Here is a 19,473-nt window from a genome sequence, read left to right as displayed (position 1 = left end):
GCTCAGCACCGCCTCTTGTCCGCCTCCGCCGGGTCTCACCACCGCCGCACGTCTCCCTCCGCGGCTTGGAGAGACGGACCAATGGGAGTGGCGCGTTCCGGCCGTGGTGCACCCTGGGAGATGTGGTCTTACCGCATGCAACAGTATGAAATTCATACGTTTCAACGAAACAAAACTTAAATATTTATTGAAAGCTGTTTTCTGTAAATGAATACAGAAGCAAAATAGCAGGAGAGGAAATGTACTTATTCCAATCATACAGTGCATAATCCAAAAGAAACATTTAGTTAGTTTTGATACTTATTCATTCTAATGTGTTACGTTCTTTGATTGTTGATTTTAACCAATTTGTTACTCTGAATATTTGTATTTGTGTGTAGTATGTTTGGCAATATTGTTCCTTTTCATTTTTTGTCAATCATTTATAGTGCAGCTTAAGACTTTATTGACTACAAAATGCCAAAATAAATAAATATTTATAGACATTTAGATGATTTATTGATCTGTAGGCTCTCCATCCACCCATATATCTTCGATACAGCTTTATTCTGTGTGGGGCTGCAGGTCACTGAAGCCAATAGCAGCTCACTATGGGAGACGGCAGGCTACGCCCCAGAAAGGTCACCAGTCCATCACAAGACAAACACACAGAGACAGACAAGTATACGCACTAACATTCACACCGAGGGGCAATTTAGGTTTGTATCGATTAGACTCACAAGCAGGTTTTTTAAACGGCGAAGTACCCAAAGGAAACCCACACTCACACAGTCAAGTTGTCTTTACAACAGCTATAATTTGAAAGAAAATACCCCCTTTGACTTATTTCTCTTACCACATAAGTTTAGAATTGCTCTCTCATGCAGCAACGTCTGTAAAGTATCAGTATCCCTATTGGTGGTAGCAGCTCAAGTTTCACTTTTTTTTTTCTCACATTGAAAATCAGTGGTGTTACACACTACCACGGAAACTGTGATGAGAAGGTACAATGTGGTTGAAGAACAAACCACTGATCTGCTCAGATAGATCCTCTCTGGGGGGGGGCCACACCTTCACCTCTAGGATCCTCCGTCGTCTTAATGTTCAAGCTCATTCTTGATGACATTGGCTGCATTTTCGTGGTTGGCTTCCTCTGCTGCGGAAAATTCTAGTTCTGTTCAAATCTAATTATACATATTTATTTATTAATTTTCTGGCAAAAAAACAACAAAATCACATTTAAACATGTTTTCATGAAAAATAAACCTCATGCAGATTGAGTCTTCAGTCACCCCCCGCCACCCCACCCACACTCCCCAGTGAGAGAAATAGTAACATAACCATTATGAATTCTTTATCACAACACTAAAACATTAAGGTGAACCCCGTGTTGATCACATCCGATTGTTTGTGGCTTCTCGTCAACCTTGAGCTGACCTTGAGGGTCTGTCAGACACCGACGAGCATGTTCAGAGCAGAGCGCCGACACATGAATCACTTCATCCTCCTTACACTCAGGTGACATGTTTTTTGCTGTAAGATGAGAAGAAAACTTTAAGAGCACTGTTTCTCAGTGCTGCGCATGAATCATTTAAATGGAATCTATTGTGCATGGGGGGAATGGATGCTTGAGGAGGATTTCTTCTGACTTTGAAAACACCAGTGACTCTTGGAGAGGAGGATCGGGCCACCCCACCAAATGCGCCTGCTGTCTTGCTTGTAAACATTTTGTTTGTATTGATTTTAATTGAATTCCAGTGTTGCACAAATATAATTTTAGAGACCCTGCCATCTGTTTGAGTGAAAAATAATAATGCACTGTAAAATGCCAGGATGCAGAGCACTATATGCCAGTGTTCTGAGTAGAAATCACAACGCGGCGGCTGCAAAACACCATGCTGTGCCAGGAGATAAATAATGTTATCAGAAATTACTACTATTCTTGTGTATTTTGCATACACTTTGGAGGCTTCCTGCTCAATTTGGAAAATTGCTCCTGCAGAGATTGTCAGCATTAGATAACCTACGGCCCCAGGGATAATTACTTTCCTGCACATTATATAATTCCTTTTGGACTCGTATTCATAGATATATACTCATTACAATGATTTAGTTCTTTCTCTCCAAAACATTATTCATTTGAAAGGAAACGGCTATTCATAGCATGCTCTGCGTTTCTTGAAACTCATCCCAGCATCCAGCTTTATTATGGCTTTCCAGCCTTCATCTATTCCAGCCTTGTTTATGTCTCCGATTTGTGGTTTTATTTATATATTCAAACATATTTACCTTATTCCGACTCATGCATTTTTCTTCCTCTTTCTCTACTGCTTTGTTGCATTCAAAACAGTCCAAACCGACTCCACTTTTCTCTACATCTATTTAGATTTCTTTGTATTCAGTCTGGTCCCAACTGAGAAGCATGTGCCTGCAACATAATGCTGAGACCTACTTCTTGAATTTCTAATTTTAGTCTTATGTACATAAAACGCATCTTTCTCAATAGATGTACATTTCCTTGTCAGGAAAGTTTTGTTTTTAAAAAAAAATCCAAAGTAAGACTCAAAAGAGAGTGTGCAGCATACTGGAAATAAAACTTTTGGGTTATGCTAATGGTTTGCCCTAAAAAAAAACAAAAAAAACATTTCTAACATGATAATTAGTTTGAGATAAATTATCAGAAGAATAAACATCCCTTTTTAGCAAGAGAGGCCAATCAAAAACCCAGGTAATGTGCGACATGGGATTATGTGGTTATGTACTGAGCAGCTTTTACTGACAGACAAATGGGATTGCTGTGACAACATTGTTTTCTAACTTCGTCACACCAATATTATAAAGTACAATAAAAGTAAAATCTGTGAAAACAACTTCAGGAGATAATGGTGCGTTAATGAAGAATCATATCATCCATTTGCAAACTGATAATTGCGGAAATTTGCATCCCTAAGACTTTAATTAGAAACAAATTAAGATAATATACAGCACTAGGCTTTAAAAAAAATATATCGTTTAACTTTCCGTGTTTTAATCACATGCTGTTTCCTTGAGAATTCAACAAAAGTAAAACAAAAAACAAAAAAACCAATACAATAACTTGTAATTAATCAACTGTCAAAGTATATTTTTTACATTGACAGAACCCACAAGTTGATGCCCCTTGTTTGTCAACAAGCCCGACTCTGATAGAAGTGCAGTGAAGTTTATCGTTGAAAGTGGCTAAAAATAAATAAATAAATACTAGTTATAAATTGCAGCGGATAAATATGAAGATAATTTAACTGAAATGTTGAAACTCTCATGTTTTAAATGTATTTCCATTCACGTTTCTATGTTGAGAGAAATAACCAACAAAAAGAAAACGATGTTCTGCCTCTTTGAGATGCTGCCGAGTTACTGCAGCTATTCTTCATGCAAAGTGCAGCCTGGGCATACCCCCCCCCTCTTTTTTTTTTTTTTACGATTCCCCTTCCTCTCTCAATTGTAGACGGTAAAAAGGCAAAGTGGCCGAGGGCTGGTCTGAATCATAATTCTTCCCCCCCCCAAAAAAAGGAGCCACAACACATTAAGAGTGCATCCAGATGGCCTGTGGTTGAGCTCCGCCACAGGGGGTCTCCACTACACACCACAATACCATGTTCCTCTGCGAGACCCTGGCTGATTGGCGCTGGCCTTTTTATGTTATCAGTGAGATCTGACTGAGTGCAGTGGGAGACGTGAAGCAGACATATCCAAGACACAATTGGGTTGCTGTTTTCCTTTAATTCATTAAATCCAGAAAATGATTTTTTTTCCATTTTTTTTTTTTAAACAAAGCCTGCTATTTAAGTGCGATTTTCTTTTACCCAAAATGATAAATACCATTCATGAATACAGCTGCACATTGTTGACATATTCCGAACCCCAGTGATATTTTGTGTGTGCAGAGTAGCACCCAGAAAGTCAATGAGGAGGCAATATTTCATATCATAATAGTTCTCTCTGTTATAGATAGAAATAAATCCATGCAATATTCATCTCTCTATCTGTTGTATTTCTCGTTTCCGATTTGGCACCATCCTGAACATGAGGTCAGCGAGAGTGACCTGAGGTCTGTCTCAGGTTTTCACATAGGAAAGGAAAAGAAATCATTATCCTGCAAACAATTTGAGCACACAGGGTATTTTGTGTGTTGTGACAGTCCAGTATCACAGTTTGATTCCTAATGCGAAGGCTATTCAAGTACCAGGAACATTTTTCTCTCCATTTTTACAGAAACGGTGCAAAAAATCCTGAACCACCAAAGGGATCACATTTATGTAAACGACCCTCAACATTGTTCTTAAAAAATACTTAGATAGTATCAATAATTGCATGATTTATAAATGTTTTTTTTCTTCTTCTTTCCTCTAAGTATCATACAAGCTTAGTAGCACTACACGTCATGTAGCTGTCAGTGCTGTGCAACAAATATTCAATAATACTACTGATAATAACGATATTAATAACGATCATAACAATTCATCGTAAAAATTAGCAAATGCTATTCAACTACCATGTAAAGGAAATGTTTGGACGGTGTGCTTTTTTTTTCTTCCCGAAAAAAAAAACCGAAACGAAAATGGAAAAAAGAGAAGGCTGTGGGAGGTCGGCGCCGAGGCCGGGCCGCTCGCACAGAGATTGGCACTGTAACATACTGTACACTCTAAAAGACTGACGGCCCCTCGGAAACAGAGGAGGCCGTCAAAAAGGAGCGGAGAAACATGCAGGCCTCTGGTTTGGCATTAATGTCAAAGGCCTTGCCATTCACTCTAGGACAGGCAAAAAACAATCAGGCTCAGGAAACATGCCCAGAGAAATAAACGAGATTGTGATGGAAACTGGGGGGGGGGGGTTACGTACTGCAACTTGTAAGAAAATATTACAATTAGAAGGAGGAGGAGGATGAACTGATAGTGTTTCTAATTGGAAGTGGATGAAGTATGTGCAGAGTAAATCAAAACGAGCAGCAAAGGTGGGAACACATTAGAGCACGTGGAAAAGGAGATTCATAAATAATTTTTGACTTAAGGGGTTGTTTGCACAGTGATAACCCCGAGGAGCTCATCTCGCTGTGGAAACATTTAGCTCTGCACCTTTCAATAAACAGTCCATTTATTTGTCTGTGGCACAGCGCTTGCCACCGCTTCTTATTACGAGTGTGGCTGGAATTATTCGCGACGTGAGCTGTTGGTTTTCCCCGAGTGTGAAAACCGATTCGGGCTGCGCTGCCCGACAGTAACCAGCAGGGTCAACTGCTGCTCTGGATGGAAACCCAAAGAGAGACCGCTATGGACACGAGTGTCACACTTCAGTGCTGCTTTTGGTAAAGTGTTGCTACAAATAGTGAAACCAAAACACAAAAGTAACTTGAATTATGGTCAAACTAAATGTTTATGTGGTTTTTGTTGTTGTTGTTGTTGTTGTTGTTGTTGTTGTTTTTAAATTTCCCATTCAGATAAAGGGGTATAAATGTTTAAAAAAGTCAGACACTGGGCAAATTTCCGTTTCCTGAGGCAAGTTAAGATCTAGCACAATAAAAGATTAAAAAGGAGAAAAAAACAAAACAAAACAAAAACATCTCTCATCTCATTAAGCACTGAGCAAGGCTGTTCTCTAATAACAAAGCAATAACAAACCTATTTAACAAGACATGATATGCTCACTGGGTTGCCAGTTTGGTGGCTGACTTCCCCCAAAACCTTCAGCCACCCGGACAGAGCTGACCAACAACAGAGTGTCCACCTGGAAAAACTCCACTCAATGCCTACGGCCAGTAGCTTCAGGAGTGGTGAAGACGGAGAAGCCAGGCAACGGCGTGCCTGCACCTGTACGGCTCGACCAGCGGCTCATCAGAGGATGGTGCAGAAGAACTTCTTCTCCCGGAAAGGGTTCTCGGAGGCGGGGACGGGCACGATGAGCGGGTCCTCGCGTATGTGGGCGTCGCAGTACGCCATCAGGTCCGCAGCTGCTTTGGACACCTGGAGTGATCAGAGAATCACTATCATCAGGGATCAGATAGTAACCGGTAAATGGGCTTCAGTTACATCGTATTATTAAGAGTGGCAGTCAGGGGTAAAATCAAACATTTTTTGAACAAAACAAACCAAAAAAATCAGTGAAACCAATTTTTAGATCATTTCCTTGAGTTGAAGTTGTGGCTCATAGAGTATTATGCTGTCGTTTTACTGGTTCAGTCCACTCAAATTGGGCTGTATGACTCTGACACTCCTGTTTTATACCAAATAAACAACAGTTGCCCGAATCACCCTAAACCAGAGGTTTGCAACCTTCCTGATCAAAAGAGCAGTTTTTGGCACTTTCCATCAAATCAAATTTAACCGAAGCCACAAATCATCTCTAACCTTTAAAAATAGGCGACCCACAGCTTCATATTCATATACTATATATGGTTTTGATATATGTATGAACACTAGGAATTTTCAATTACGATTTAGGATGGTCAACATTTACTTTCCAGCTGTTTTGTACTGGATTTTAGTGGTATAAAGCAGGTTTTCAATCGTTTTGAGATCATTTATTTTCAAAATTTTAGTTTGATTTCAAAGCCTTATTTGCAATTTTTGCTATGTATTGTGGTTTTAGTTCCTTTTTTGCCATTAAAAAAAAAAAAATCCTTTTTAGCCTCAAGTTAAAAATTGCTCTGTTGTGTAAACAGAATGAAAAAGAGATCAAATGCTTATTGATGTATACTTTAGTGAAAGCTTCAGGGAGCCGCTACAGAAGGGCTGAAGAGCCACAGGTTGAAGGCCACTGTTCTAAACATTACATCCACTGACAGGAGAAGTGAAGAGTATATATATAAAGGCAGCAAGTGACCATTTTGTCCTCAACGTTGCTGTACTAGAAGCAGGTATAATGTAAAAATGTAAGGATCTAAACCATGAGGGTCAGATTTAAAGACGTAGCTTCAAAAGGGCAGCTCTGGTCTCTGGTGGTCAAAATTCTATGAGAAATGGTCAGAGAAACAAACAGCGACATGTATTTTAACAGAGGCTCCCAGAGAGGACTCCCTCGCTTTAATCTTCTAAAGATTTCAAAGCGTCCACAGTATTTCGCCCGCACTGCTCGTCATTCCAGATAATTTCTGTCTGTGTCTGTGGTTGATTACAATTTTCTTCTATAGTGCTTCTGAGTCATGCGACTTACAGCTTTAAGTTCAGCCCGAGGCCACTGTTTTATCTCCTCCATTCTTTTTTTGATCACTCCTCAATTGCCGTCTGTAAGAGACACGAAATGCCCTCGAGAACTTTTTTTTTCTTCCTCAAAAAAGTTTAACATAATGACACCAGATGATTCATCTTACTTCCTTTAAGACAAAGCGTCTTTGTTTAGGTGAGACTGAGACAGAAAGCTATTCACAAGTTCAATTTGAACTTTGATACATATAAAGTTTACTTCATGAAATTCGTTCCTCAAAACTGGATTTCCAAGAGCGACACGTGTCTGATTATAATAAGTTGTGTCCTAATAGTTGAAGAGAAAAGGATAAAACAAAAGACATTGAAATATGCTCTCAGTGATGGGAGTGTTTGTTAAACAGCCCTACAGAGATGCTGGTATACATAATCTTCTCTATGTATTTTCACTCTTGCCTCAAGTTGATCCCAACAATATAACCAAGAATCCGACCAGAGCGCAGGCACATAAGAAGCAATCTTAAAAAAACCTGGTGCGCTGACGTCTTCAATATCTCATCAGTTTGCATGAGCCACATGTGGCTCTACAGCCCCTCGAGACCGGCTCCCTGCAGCTTTCCCAAAATTGTGTGTAAATAAACATTTTATGTCAACTTAATTGCACAAAAGACTTCTTTTTTTTTTTTTAAAGGACACTCATCTGTCAAGGTGACAAGTGTGGGGATTAATTAGTTTTAGTCAACTAAACTATGCGTCGCCCACCCGCCGCCTCGCTGCAGGTGAGAGACGTCGAGTTCCCCGACAAACCTCTCAGAATGCCGACCCTGAATGAATCCTGAAAATGTAACGACTCGGGGGGGGGGGGGGGAACCTGGAGAGTTAGAAAAACTGATTTGCTTTTTACTGCGAAGGATGTGAAGTTACATGTATGCTTGACAGGTGCAGAGACAATTACCACCTGAAAAAGCTACAGTGAGGAAAAATGACTAAAGGTTGAAGAGGCATGAATCACATCAAGTGGTTAAAAATGGGAAAATGGCACAAAAATAAAAATCTTAAAACTTATACGCATAGTTAAAACATCCAAAAATGGCTAGAAAAGGCCTGAAAATTGTTAAAATGATTAATAAAAAAAAGAAAAGAACGGCAAGCTATAGCACAGCACCATGTAAATGTTATTTGGTGAAAAGTGGACAAATGTGGTTCTTTTAGTCATAAATGTTGCAGAGCCCCGAGTTAGGCTCATACTGTAATACTGAGGTCAATATGAATATTAAGGTCACAATATATGACAACAACTCTCGTTGCATTCTCTGCCTTTAATTCAGTCACCCACAGTCACTATCTGATGATGCTAATGCTCAGTGGACGGCGTGTGGAGAGCGAACATGTATGACTCACGCCACTCATCAGCACGTGAAGTGGCTCAAACATGTTCGAATAACACTGTGACAAGTCGTTTCGCCAAGTCTGACAGTGTCACATGCAGGGTTTTTTTTTGGCTTGTTTGCAAATCACTGCATGTTTACTCTCAGAGCAGATGTTTTTTTTTTTTTTTAAAGTTAAACTTACACCAGATCAGACCTGAGCAATGTCAGAGGTTTTTTTTCGTTTTTTTTTTCTTTGAAGCTGCATATTCCCGAGGTGTCAGTGCCTGTGGCGACGGCTGTGAAGCCTCCTCCTTCAGCCCGAGGCGAGAGGATGAGGCGGCCGACTGCATTGACTGACGGGTGTCAAGGTGGGACCGTGACCAGAAACAAGAGACCCCGACGCTCTTACTTCTCACCCTACAAGTAAAAAAAATAAATTAATAAATAAAAATTTAATAAATAAAAAAAAGTTGCCGTGTGAATTCTGTCAAAGTCAAACAGTCACTTTAAATGTTACAGTACAGCCAGACTGTACGTGAATGCAGAGTTGCGCTCGGGAGGCTGAGTGGGAGGACACGGGAGGGGGAGGCGGTAAATGGAGAGCGGAGGAGCAGCTGCATCAGAGGGATGCGAGGGCTCAGGGATCGACGTGGAGGACACAGCCATCTGATCTCCTGCCTGCCACTTCACCTCACCCACTGCTGCCCTCGCCAGAGAGTACAACGAACGCACCGCATCCATCAAGATGCCTCTCAGCTCGGGCCTGGAATGGGAATTATCACATTTTTACCATCTGACAGCAGTAAATAGCACAAGGAGAGAGGATTAGTGCTGCTGAGACGTATGAATCCCGAATATTCAGAACTAAACTAAGACTAATCTGAACAAATGCACCTCAAATAAAACCATACAATGCATTATTTGGGATTGTAACTTAATGTTTATAGACAGCTAGGAAAAAAAAACTAGACCAGATGTCCTAAAGGACAGAATTTCAACAAGGCCCCCAATCACCCCCCACCAAACCAACTCTCACACTGCATGTCTTTGTCCCATACGAACTACTAATTTTCACACTTCCTGACATTTTTCACATGATCAGTATTGTCAAACATTGTCTACATATACAGTCTTCAACTGTTATCACATGTTGCCATTCTAATGAACCTATAATACAAACATTCAGTTAAAAAAGCTGTTTTATTCAAATAATTCATGGTTATTTAAAAAATTTAATTACTTTTCAATTGCACTGTGTTAATGTCTGCTCGCATATGCCCTGCTGAAGTAGATAGAAATGCTCATAATTCAGTAGAAACTGGATCGTGAATGAAATCCTGGTGAACATAAAATATGAAATGAGGATACCCAGCCCTTCAAACGTCTTCTGATAAGGATTCATTTCCTAATTATCGGGTCGGTCCAGACAATCAAGCTAATGGCTTTCAAGACGTCACCGAGTCAAAGTCAAGGCACAACTTGTTCTCAAAAGAATTATCTTTTTTAAAGAAAGCTGCCAACATATGTTAAGCAGAGGGGTGGCCACACTCATAGTTTTCAATAAGTATTCAACTTGTATTAAAATTGCAGAAAATGTGCCTGTTATCCCAAAGAGGTTGAGGCAGAGGGCAGAAATAAAGGGAAACAAATACAGATAAGTTAATTAAACTTAAATGAATGTATAAATAAGAATGTAAATACAATAGATTAAATGTTATCACAAAGCATTCAAATAAAAACAAATAAAAATCTATAAATGGTTAAGAGACTGATTATAAAATGAATAGAGATCAATGACAATCCTGATTATCAAGGTTTGTTTCCTTTAAATAGTTCAAGATAACCATAACATAACCGAGACATTCACACGGGGGTCATGGAAGGATTATTTTAGGAATAATAAAGTATGTTAAGTAACCTCTGGGAAGCCGACTGAATCCCTGCCTTTGGCCATAAAGAGATATTTTGTTATATAACTGAACTTTCTATCCAGAAAAAGGGAAGCATACTTTGAATATATTAATTATAAGGCGTCGCTAATGCAAATATACTCTGCCGATCCTAACATGAGTATCAAGCCAATCAGATGTGTAGATTTCTGAGCAGTCCTGCACATTTTCCTGCAGTCCTGCACAGATTCACTGCTTTTGAATGTCGTCACAAAACAGCGCTATCCTGTTTAAGGTTTGAAACACGCCGCGGTGTCCTCTCCAGTTTCACTTCCACTTTGATTTCCATCCTGTACTTTTAGAAATACCCAAAGAGGAATTGGAGAAAAAAGAAAAAAGAAAAAAACCCTCCAACATCCAGCAGTGCGACAAACTGAATAAAGGCAAAGTGACAAAGCAGTGTCATCACGCGTGGCTACCTCTCTGCATGATTCTGTTCGCTTTCTGCTCTAACAACTGTACTGTCGCCACCTTCTTCCAGCTAATGTGTCTTTATTATTTATGTCTGCTACGCTGCACCTGCTCTCTGGATCCGTCTTTGCAACACTCTATGGTGCTGTTAAAGTCTGATCAGCTTCAATACGACTGCAAGAGTATTTTAGAAAACAGGCAAAAAGGAGTTGACTTTCAATGACCTGCAATTTGACTGAGATTTTTTAAATTCTTTGAGTTTCTAACGGAAACCTTGAATAATCTGTTGCTGCCCCTTGAAACGGGAATCCATATGTGCCTCATATACAGAGCTGATGTTGGTTGTATTACAGCGGGTACTGCCTATATTGACTTGAAGGCCTGAAACAGTGTCACTATGAACTTTGAACCCTGACGGGGAAACCTCGGGACACAGAATGGTCCAGATGTGTAATGAACACAGTAATACACTCATGTCCTGCCTGGACTGCTGTGACGTATATCGCATTTGTGACCAGTGAAAGGAACAAAGAAGACAACAAATGTAATGATCCCTTCAAGGAAACACTTGCGATTGTGTTTATGAATACAAGCAAACACGTCAATACCTCGACTGGACATCAGGACAAAGAAGCTCCATCGACTGTTTTTTTTAAATATTGACAAGCAAAGTTAAAACGATAAGGCAATGAATTATCAACCGCACCAAGTTTTAAAAACTACAAAGGACACATCAGTCTACACTCCTTATATCATATGTCTGTTTGTCTCCTGGAGTCTTAAAGACGTCGACCAAAAGCTGCAGTACCACCTGAAACCACATGGGCACTAATGAGATTAGGAAATAACATAGATTTAAGATTTTTCGGAGCAGCTGTCCAAGTCCATGAGGAATGATATGTCAATATTCACAGTAGTGGAGACGCCACAAGGTGTTTGCCAGCCTCACAGATCCCCGCCACCTGCAACGCTGCCCCCGACTGTGCCTGCTCTGTCCGCCCCATGTCACTTATCATTGACTTCCTTTGAATGATGCGCAGATCGATAGCAAAACACTGATACTTCTGATGTCTTTTTATGGATTGACTGATGTTAAAATGTCAATATTTGTTGTTACTGGGCTGGAAAAAGTATTAGCATTTTATTGCATTCACCACTGCTTTGACAAAAAAACAACAACAAATAAACATTATTTTTCTTCTAAATCAAAGAGGTGCCCTCTGGTAGATTGATTGTTGAATCTGGCTAAATTGATGCTTTTAAGCACTGTATAAAGGAAGCGATGTTATTTTATGTTGTTTACCTTTGCCAACACAGGTTGGTGGTGATGGTTATTGTTTTTGGCTGCTTGTATTTATGTATCTATTGGTTTGTAAGTATGTATTTGGCCAACTTTTTGCAAAAACCCAATTGACCCAAATTAGTTAAAATCCTCAGAGATGACTTGTCATCATCCAAGGGCCAATCGATTAGATTTTCACACACAGCAGCTCCTGGAGACGTAAGATATTCACTCTGCTGTGGAAACACTGGACAAGAAACTTACAATCTCCGGTAGTTTCGGATATGAAACTTTTACACCAGAAACTGAGACACTGCAGAGAGGAAACGCAGTAGAGCAATAACATGTCACGTTCTGGGTGACTTTAAATGTTTTCTGGTGCACAAACGTCTTTAAAGAGGTATTTCAACACTTAGTTGTGAATTTAGCAACTCAAAAGAGCAAAGTGCTTAATGAATTAACTAATATTAGAGGGAAACCTATTCATTAGGACCCGAAACAGACATTCGTCGCAGCATTCAAACCTGCACACAGCAGGCATATTATCAAAGCCCTCTTTTACAATACAAGTAAACAGCTTAATTATTTCCATAGTCAAAGAAAAAAAAACAAAAAAACAGTAATTATATTATCATGTAACTGCAGATCGGGCCTCTGCAGAGCGCATGGGCCCCACAGGACAAACCGCGGTACTGCAGTGTGCGTCATTAGACCCGGGCTGATTGTAATTACACTGCAGCCCCATGATGGAAGGAGAGTCCTTCTAATTAGCACAGATCACATTCCTTCAGCTGATTAATGAGGACGTGGTGATCCCTCAATCAACGGCACGGAGAGCGCCTCCTCGTCACCGACGCGCGCTCTCCCTCCTCGTCAGATCCCTTAATTAAATTTAAGGGGGATCGCCAGACGTGGCCGACTCTCTGCTTCCTCCTCGCCTCGCTCTGCTTTTAATTCAACCACATGCCTCTTCATTTGAAAATAATAATAATAATAGTAATAATTGGCTCTCCACATCTGACGAGCCATCAATCACCTGCCAACTGCTGGGAGAAAAATACAGATGTGAAATCGTGCCGCACTGTTTTCGTTTTCAGATGAACACACTCCTGTTGACCTTTGGATTTGCACGAAAATATGCAAATACTTCAAAGTATAATATTTATAACTGCCTCCAGCTTGTTATAACCTTCCGTCGAAACCAGTTGAATTCCTCTCCCTTTTTAATGCAGTCATTTCGTTTTCCCTTGAACATCATTGTATCTGATTACATGAATGTGATCCCCATTAGTCAAAAAGGAAAACTGCATGCAAAACAGGAATATTGCGACTAACAACAAAGGTTGGGTGAAGTAAAAATTTGCTTCTCCAAAGGTCGTGGGTTTTTTTTTTTCTTACCCCCCCGAAGACGAAAGTCTCACTGAAATGAGAACAGACATCAATTATTCATAAAAGCTTACATTTTTTTGTCAGACCCACTGTGGAGAGGAGTGAAAAGGCGCTCAGATACACATCAGACGTGACATTTAAGATCCATTTACATTCAAATCTGACACTTTGTCTCCCAGAAAACCCAGAAGTGACAGAAAAACCGATGAGTCAGATCCAAATACTCCTCATCTCAAGATAACAACTTAACCCCACTTTGCATGCCGCGTTTACATTCCTTGTTCAGTGGGAGTGTGAATTAGCATACAGTTTACAACTTTGGATGCCCAGTCAGTACGAATGGAAAACATCCTATCCGGAGCACATGTAACATGAAATTACGTGCAGCAGTACGGCGTGAATGCACCTTCTATGGCACGTGTTTACTTTAACATAAGAATAGTAATACTCATGTAAAACAGCATTGTGATTCAGAACTGAATATTAACAACTCGACCGCACACACTTCAAGCAAGCTGAAAAATCGTGCCACAGAGGCAACAAGTTTCTCCCGGCATGGTATCGTACCATATTGCACCAAAACAAAGCAACATTTTTAAAACTGGAAGAAAAATAAAAAATTGACGATCGATTTGGACCTCAATATACTGTATAAAAAAAATACCAAACAAAACAAGAGGACTGGCTTGGAGGAGAAGGAAAGCACAAGCTGTCTATTTAGTAATTCAAATGGACGGTCTAAGAAGACTGGCGTCCAACCTCCTTGAGGTTTTTGAGCCGGTCTTGGAAACTCTCGTTATTTCCACGAAAGAGCTTTCAAGCTTCATGCCAACATGGCTGCCCACACTGCTAACCTCATAGCGCCATTGCATTCAATAAATAGTATACAGATCTGAGAAAAATTAAGCTTTTTTTTTTTTTTTTTGCTGTAACTGGCTGTTATGTTACTATTATGTTGCTCTTGCTCCAGTTGATTGGTTTTTTTCCTCCCCAGATTGGCTTCATTGCTTTCAATATTCTTTCTACAGTAACAACATATGAAGTCGTGAGCTGCTTCACATGCCCAAACTAAAAATACTCACTTTTCATCATACTCACTTTTACAATTTACATTTGGTTATTTCAAGATAAGTTGATTCCATTTGAGAATTAAAAAAAAAAATTGTCTTGTCAGAATTGTCTTTTTAGAACAGAATTTTTCACGATCAAAGTTATTTTTCTGGGCTGTATATCTTGTCATAGTGATACACTGAAGGGAAAAAACAATAAACATGGTAATGGCTATGTTGTTCATACATGATATGTGAGTCACATGAGGTTTTTTTTTTTGTAGGTCAGCGTTTCTAAAACGGGGCTACATGAATGTCTGCGGGCAGAAAGTGGAGTTCGTGAGAATCACACACGAGATTTGAATGATGTTTTTCATAGTTTAATAATTCACCACACCAATTTTTATTTTAGATATACCTGTTCAGTCACTCAAATATGTGGAGGAAATCAATGTTTTTGACTTGCAGACATGGCGAGGATGTGCTGCCGACATTCAAAGCATTAAATGTGACTGTTGATTGAATATTTGAATACTTCAGAAACAGCCGATCAGCTGAGCTGAGAACGGTTTGAAAAAGAGAAAACACTCGGGGAGTAGGAGTTCTCTGGGCCAAGATGCTTTGTTGAGGTCAGAGAAGAATGACCAGACTGGTTTAAGATGATAAAACAAAAAAAGACAACAATAACTCAAATAGCCGCTCATTACAACCAACATGCAGAGGACTATCTCTGATCTGATGATCAGCAGAAGGCGGTACAACATCCGCTGCAACACTCAGGAGGAACGTCTGGATCCATCCTGGAAGTGGTTTCTTGAATAAAATGATAACTTCCTTCTGAAGACCTCCACAGTTACCACATCTCAATGGGTCCATGTTCTACTAACAAATCTGCAGATGTTTTGTCAATATGGACCCCAAAATATCCAAGGAGTGAAAGAATCAATGCACCCTGGGAGGTAAAAAAGCGACCAAAAACCAGCAAAATGGTCCTAATAAAGTGGCTGATGGGTGTGTATTGGTTAAGTGACCATAAAACTGAAAGCAATGCGTCTTAACAAGTTATCCACTCAAACAGTGCAGCCGTGGTGATGATAAAGCAAAGAGCCAAATAAACCCTGAATATTTCTGAAACACATTTTTAGAGCTGATTTTTTGGGAACTTTAGTTCAACCTTTAAGTGCAACAGTGTTATTCTCCGACAACCATTTGTATGTTACTAACAGTTTCACAAACATAGATTCACGCACATCTTGTGCCAGAGAAGAAAAGTCGTCCTTGCCCTCCTTTTTTTTCATAAAGTATGTTTCTGATTTCAATTGAAAATGAAGAATATGTGGTTCAAGCTCTTCGAAAAGGATCTCATCCTCCCTCCCCTTTGGTGGATGTCGTAGAAATTTGACAACCACTGAAATTGATTAACTCTCCGGAAACAAACATATATACGCCGTGGGTTAAATCATCTACTCGCAATCGTTCTAAGTTCAAATCATCTTTCTGTGTTTTCGATGAGGAGGCTTTTTTTCGCGAGCGGGGCCGTCGTGCTGAGTCGGGATGATGATGTATGGCGAGCTTCCAGTAGCTGCTCGAGAACGCTGAGCGAACAGCCTCCAGCCTGCGGGGCAATCATTCCCCGAGCACATGAGAAGCTCGCAGCCGGGGTGATGATGACACGGCCTTTAAAGTTGCACAAGAAGTCGTTCGATAGAGATCTCGAGAGGAGCCCCCCCCCCCAACGTATAAGAAACACGAGAAAAAACCTGCTTTCGACGGGGGTCAACACCCACTGTGGTAAAACAATGTCTTGCATTGTCTATTGAAATGGACTAATGCTAAAGTAACGAGCGAAAAGATGTTTTCGAGAAAGACGACCGATCGTCACCATCGAGCCTGTATCAGGACTAAAAGTCAATATTTAACGGCGTTCTGTTGGAGGACGATGAGTTTTTATGATCCACGGCCTCGTCAAGAGATTAGAAGTACGACAGGAGATGCAGAACATGAGCTAATTTAAAGCTTCGGACTTTGACACAGGTCCCCGTGGAGAGGATAGGATCTCTTTGGGAGACAGAGGTCCCTGCGCTTCATTGTTTGGATAGAAGATGGATAAATGGGGGGGCGACGCATCAGTGACGTAATTAATGCTGCCGCCTCATAGGTGTGATGAGCTGGTGTTTCGTTGCAAAGCGAGTTTCTTTCCAAACCCCCAGATATAGATATATATTTTTGAAAATGAGTGATGAAATTTTAAAACGCCGCCTCAGCTTTGAGGCGTGGATGGGCATTTGCTTGAAAACGATGGCGTGAATGTAGATGTTATAAATAACCGAGGCACTGCAAAAATTCCTCCGAAAAAAAATATACTAAAACAAGAAAATGAATACTTAAAATAAGCAAAATGATCTGCCAACAGAACAAGTAATTTTACTTGACAAGATTTTCAAAAATAAGAAAACAATTCTCGCCCCATATGACCCAGCATCTTGAAAATAGCCTTTTTGGACTCAAAACAAGTATTATTTTCATTTGTTATTATTTTCAAATCTTAAAATAAGAAGATTGGGCTCATGAAATGCCAGTTCAGGTCCTTTGATTGCTGGTCAGTCATCTTAAAATGAGAAAAATGCTTGTTTTAAGCCAAACAGTACTTATAACTAGTTCTTAATACTCAACGCCAAGACCATTCTCGCTAATAAGAAAATAAAGTAATAATCATCTTAAGACTAGAATAATAATCTTATGCGGACAATTTTGTTTTAAGCAAAAATAACTTATTAGTCAAAAACAAGTAATTTTTCACTTAATTTAAGAAATTATATCTTGCCTAGATTTGACTTGTTGCAGTGGGGGGGAAATATTGATTTTGGTAAATACCCACCTATGTGTAAACATGGCCTTAAATGAAAATGTTTAAAAAAAACAACACAGATGAATGGATCTCAAATGACGTTGCGTTGAGGCAGTCACTTTATGCAATTCTCAAATAAATACCAGATCACGACTCACGTCTACTAATCAGGAGGATACAATAGCAGCGATTACTTTGAGTGGCATGGTGGCTATTGTGAGCGTTAAGTCAGGAACAGGCAATAAGAAAACGTGCGACAAAAACCAGGATTTGAGTCTATTTTACATTAAAAATTGATCCATTGTGAGTCTGATGATGCATTGTTGACAATGGCTCATTAGTTTTACCAGTGAAGCGATAATCCCTAAAAGACCTATTCAGATTCACTTCCACTGAATGAACCCATGTAATGAATGAGTTAATGCATTCATGAACGCAAAGAACCAAAGTTCATGTTTTGGCATCAGAGTAACGAACAACAGAGCCACAATTCCGACAATGCAGGAGAAAAAAATTTAACAATTTAGTAAACTGTTAACCGTTTATACATTTCTCCAGGTGACAGGACTGTAACCTGCCCACGTGGAGACAATAGGTGTTGATGCTCACGGTTTCAGTTTGTTATTATCGAGCCACTTCAGTTGACCTAAAACGTCACAGACCACAACCAATAGCGAGTTAGCATCCCGCTCCTTGTGTCTGTCAGAAAACAAACTCTTTTTCGCAATGTTTTCATTTTCTACTTTTTGAACTCGTTTTTTTCACATGCTGTGCAAAAAAACCAACCCCAAAACAAAACAATTTCACTGTGTTGTGAGTATTTTACAACAGCAAGACAAGCCAGGAAGCAAACGCTAATAATAAAACGTATTCATGTGATGAGAAAAATTGAAGCCAGGACCAGAAGCCACGTCACTCCACACGTTCACACATTTATTCATGTAAGTGTCCGACCTGCGCGCAAGCTTTCCCAACGTTCGACTTCATAAAAGCGTTAAATAACTGTTTACCAGTGTGGGGCGGCATGACATCAGGTGAAAAGACAAACAACAATGTTGTCGAGCATACGGCAACAAATCAGCCTATGATAAATAGAGCCACTTATGTAGATGTTCATGTTTTTTGTGCTTGGATTATTTGTTTTTCTTCCTGACAGCCGTGTTTTCTCTCTCGCACCTAATTTACTGGAGTTGCGTGATTTATTTATTTCTCCACCTTTGCTGTTTCTGGTCACATTTCTCTGATTCCTTGAGATTGAAACATTTCCTTTGTGAAGTGAATGTCATTATCTACACCGGTTTCGACGCGCCGGCATATCCTTCGACCGCGCATCAGATCGACGTGGGTGATCGGCAATATTTTAGCTTTCAAAACATTGGCACGGTATCGGCATAGATCTAATACTGTGCATCGTTGGCGTGTGCGTCTTTAAAAACCGGCAAAGTGTGTAGTGACACACAGCCAGAGGTGAAGCGCCAGTACCTTTATCCTGTCCATGCAGGCCTCCATCTTCAGCTGCTCCACAGCTTTCCTGGCTTGCGAGATGCTGGCCGTGCTGTTGTTGGCGATGCCGTCCTTCATGGTGCTCCTGTGACGTCAAACAGCCACAAAGATGAGAGGTGGGATGGGAAGGAGGGAAGGAGGGATGGAGGGAAGGAGGGATGGAGGGATGGAGGGAGGGGGAGGGGGGGTGGGACACATAGAGTCAATGAACATCACATTTAATGCAGAAAGTGGCAGACCCCCAGGCAGTGTCTCGGCCCCCCTCCATCCTCCTCTTAGTAGCTTCCATTCTCTACCTCAGCCTTTTTTTTTTTTTGTATTTAAAAAGACTGGTTTTGCAAGGAGGAGGGCGCTAGCTTGCTATTTTAAAGCAGCCAAACTCCATTTTATCTAAAGAAAGATCTGTGAAGGCAGCAGCTGGCCGGCAGTTTGTAATTTTACAGTCAGTGATCAGGCACGATTCTTCTTCTTCTTTTTTTTTTTTTTTTGGGTCTAAATTGTCTAGAAGAGAAATG

General features: G+C 40.2%; 1 protein-coding gene across 1 annotated transcript; it reads right to left on the bottom strand.

The window, feature by feature from the left end:
- Positions 1-5,849: 5,849 nt before the first annotated feature.
- On the bottom strand, positions 5,850-19,036 carry gng4 (G protein subunit gamma 4; the record flags this gene model as incomplete). Its single annotated transcript, XM_080508186.1, has 2 exons — positions 5,850-5,978; positions 18,938-19,036. The coding sequence occupies 2 exons, from the start codon at positions 19,034-19,036 to the stop codon at positions 5,850-5,852; spliced, it is 228 nt and encodes a 75-aa protein (XP_080364312.1).
- Positions 19,037-19,473: the final 437 nt, after the last annotated feature.

Source organism: Blennius ocellaris, assembly GCF_963422515.1.
Source record: "Blennius ocellaris genome assembly, chromosome: 13".
Classification (NCBI taxonomy): Eukaryota; Metazoa; Chordata; class Actinopteri; order Blenniiformes; family Blenniidae; genus Blennius; species Blennius ocellaris.
This window is presented reverse-complemented; position numbering and strand designations above follow the sequence as displayed.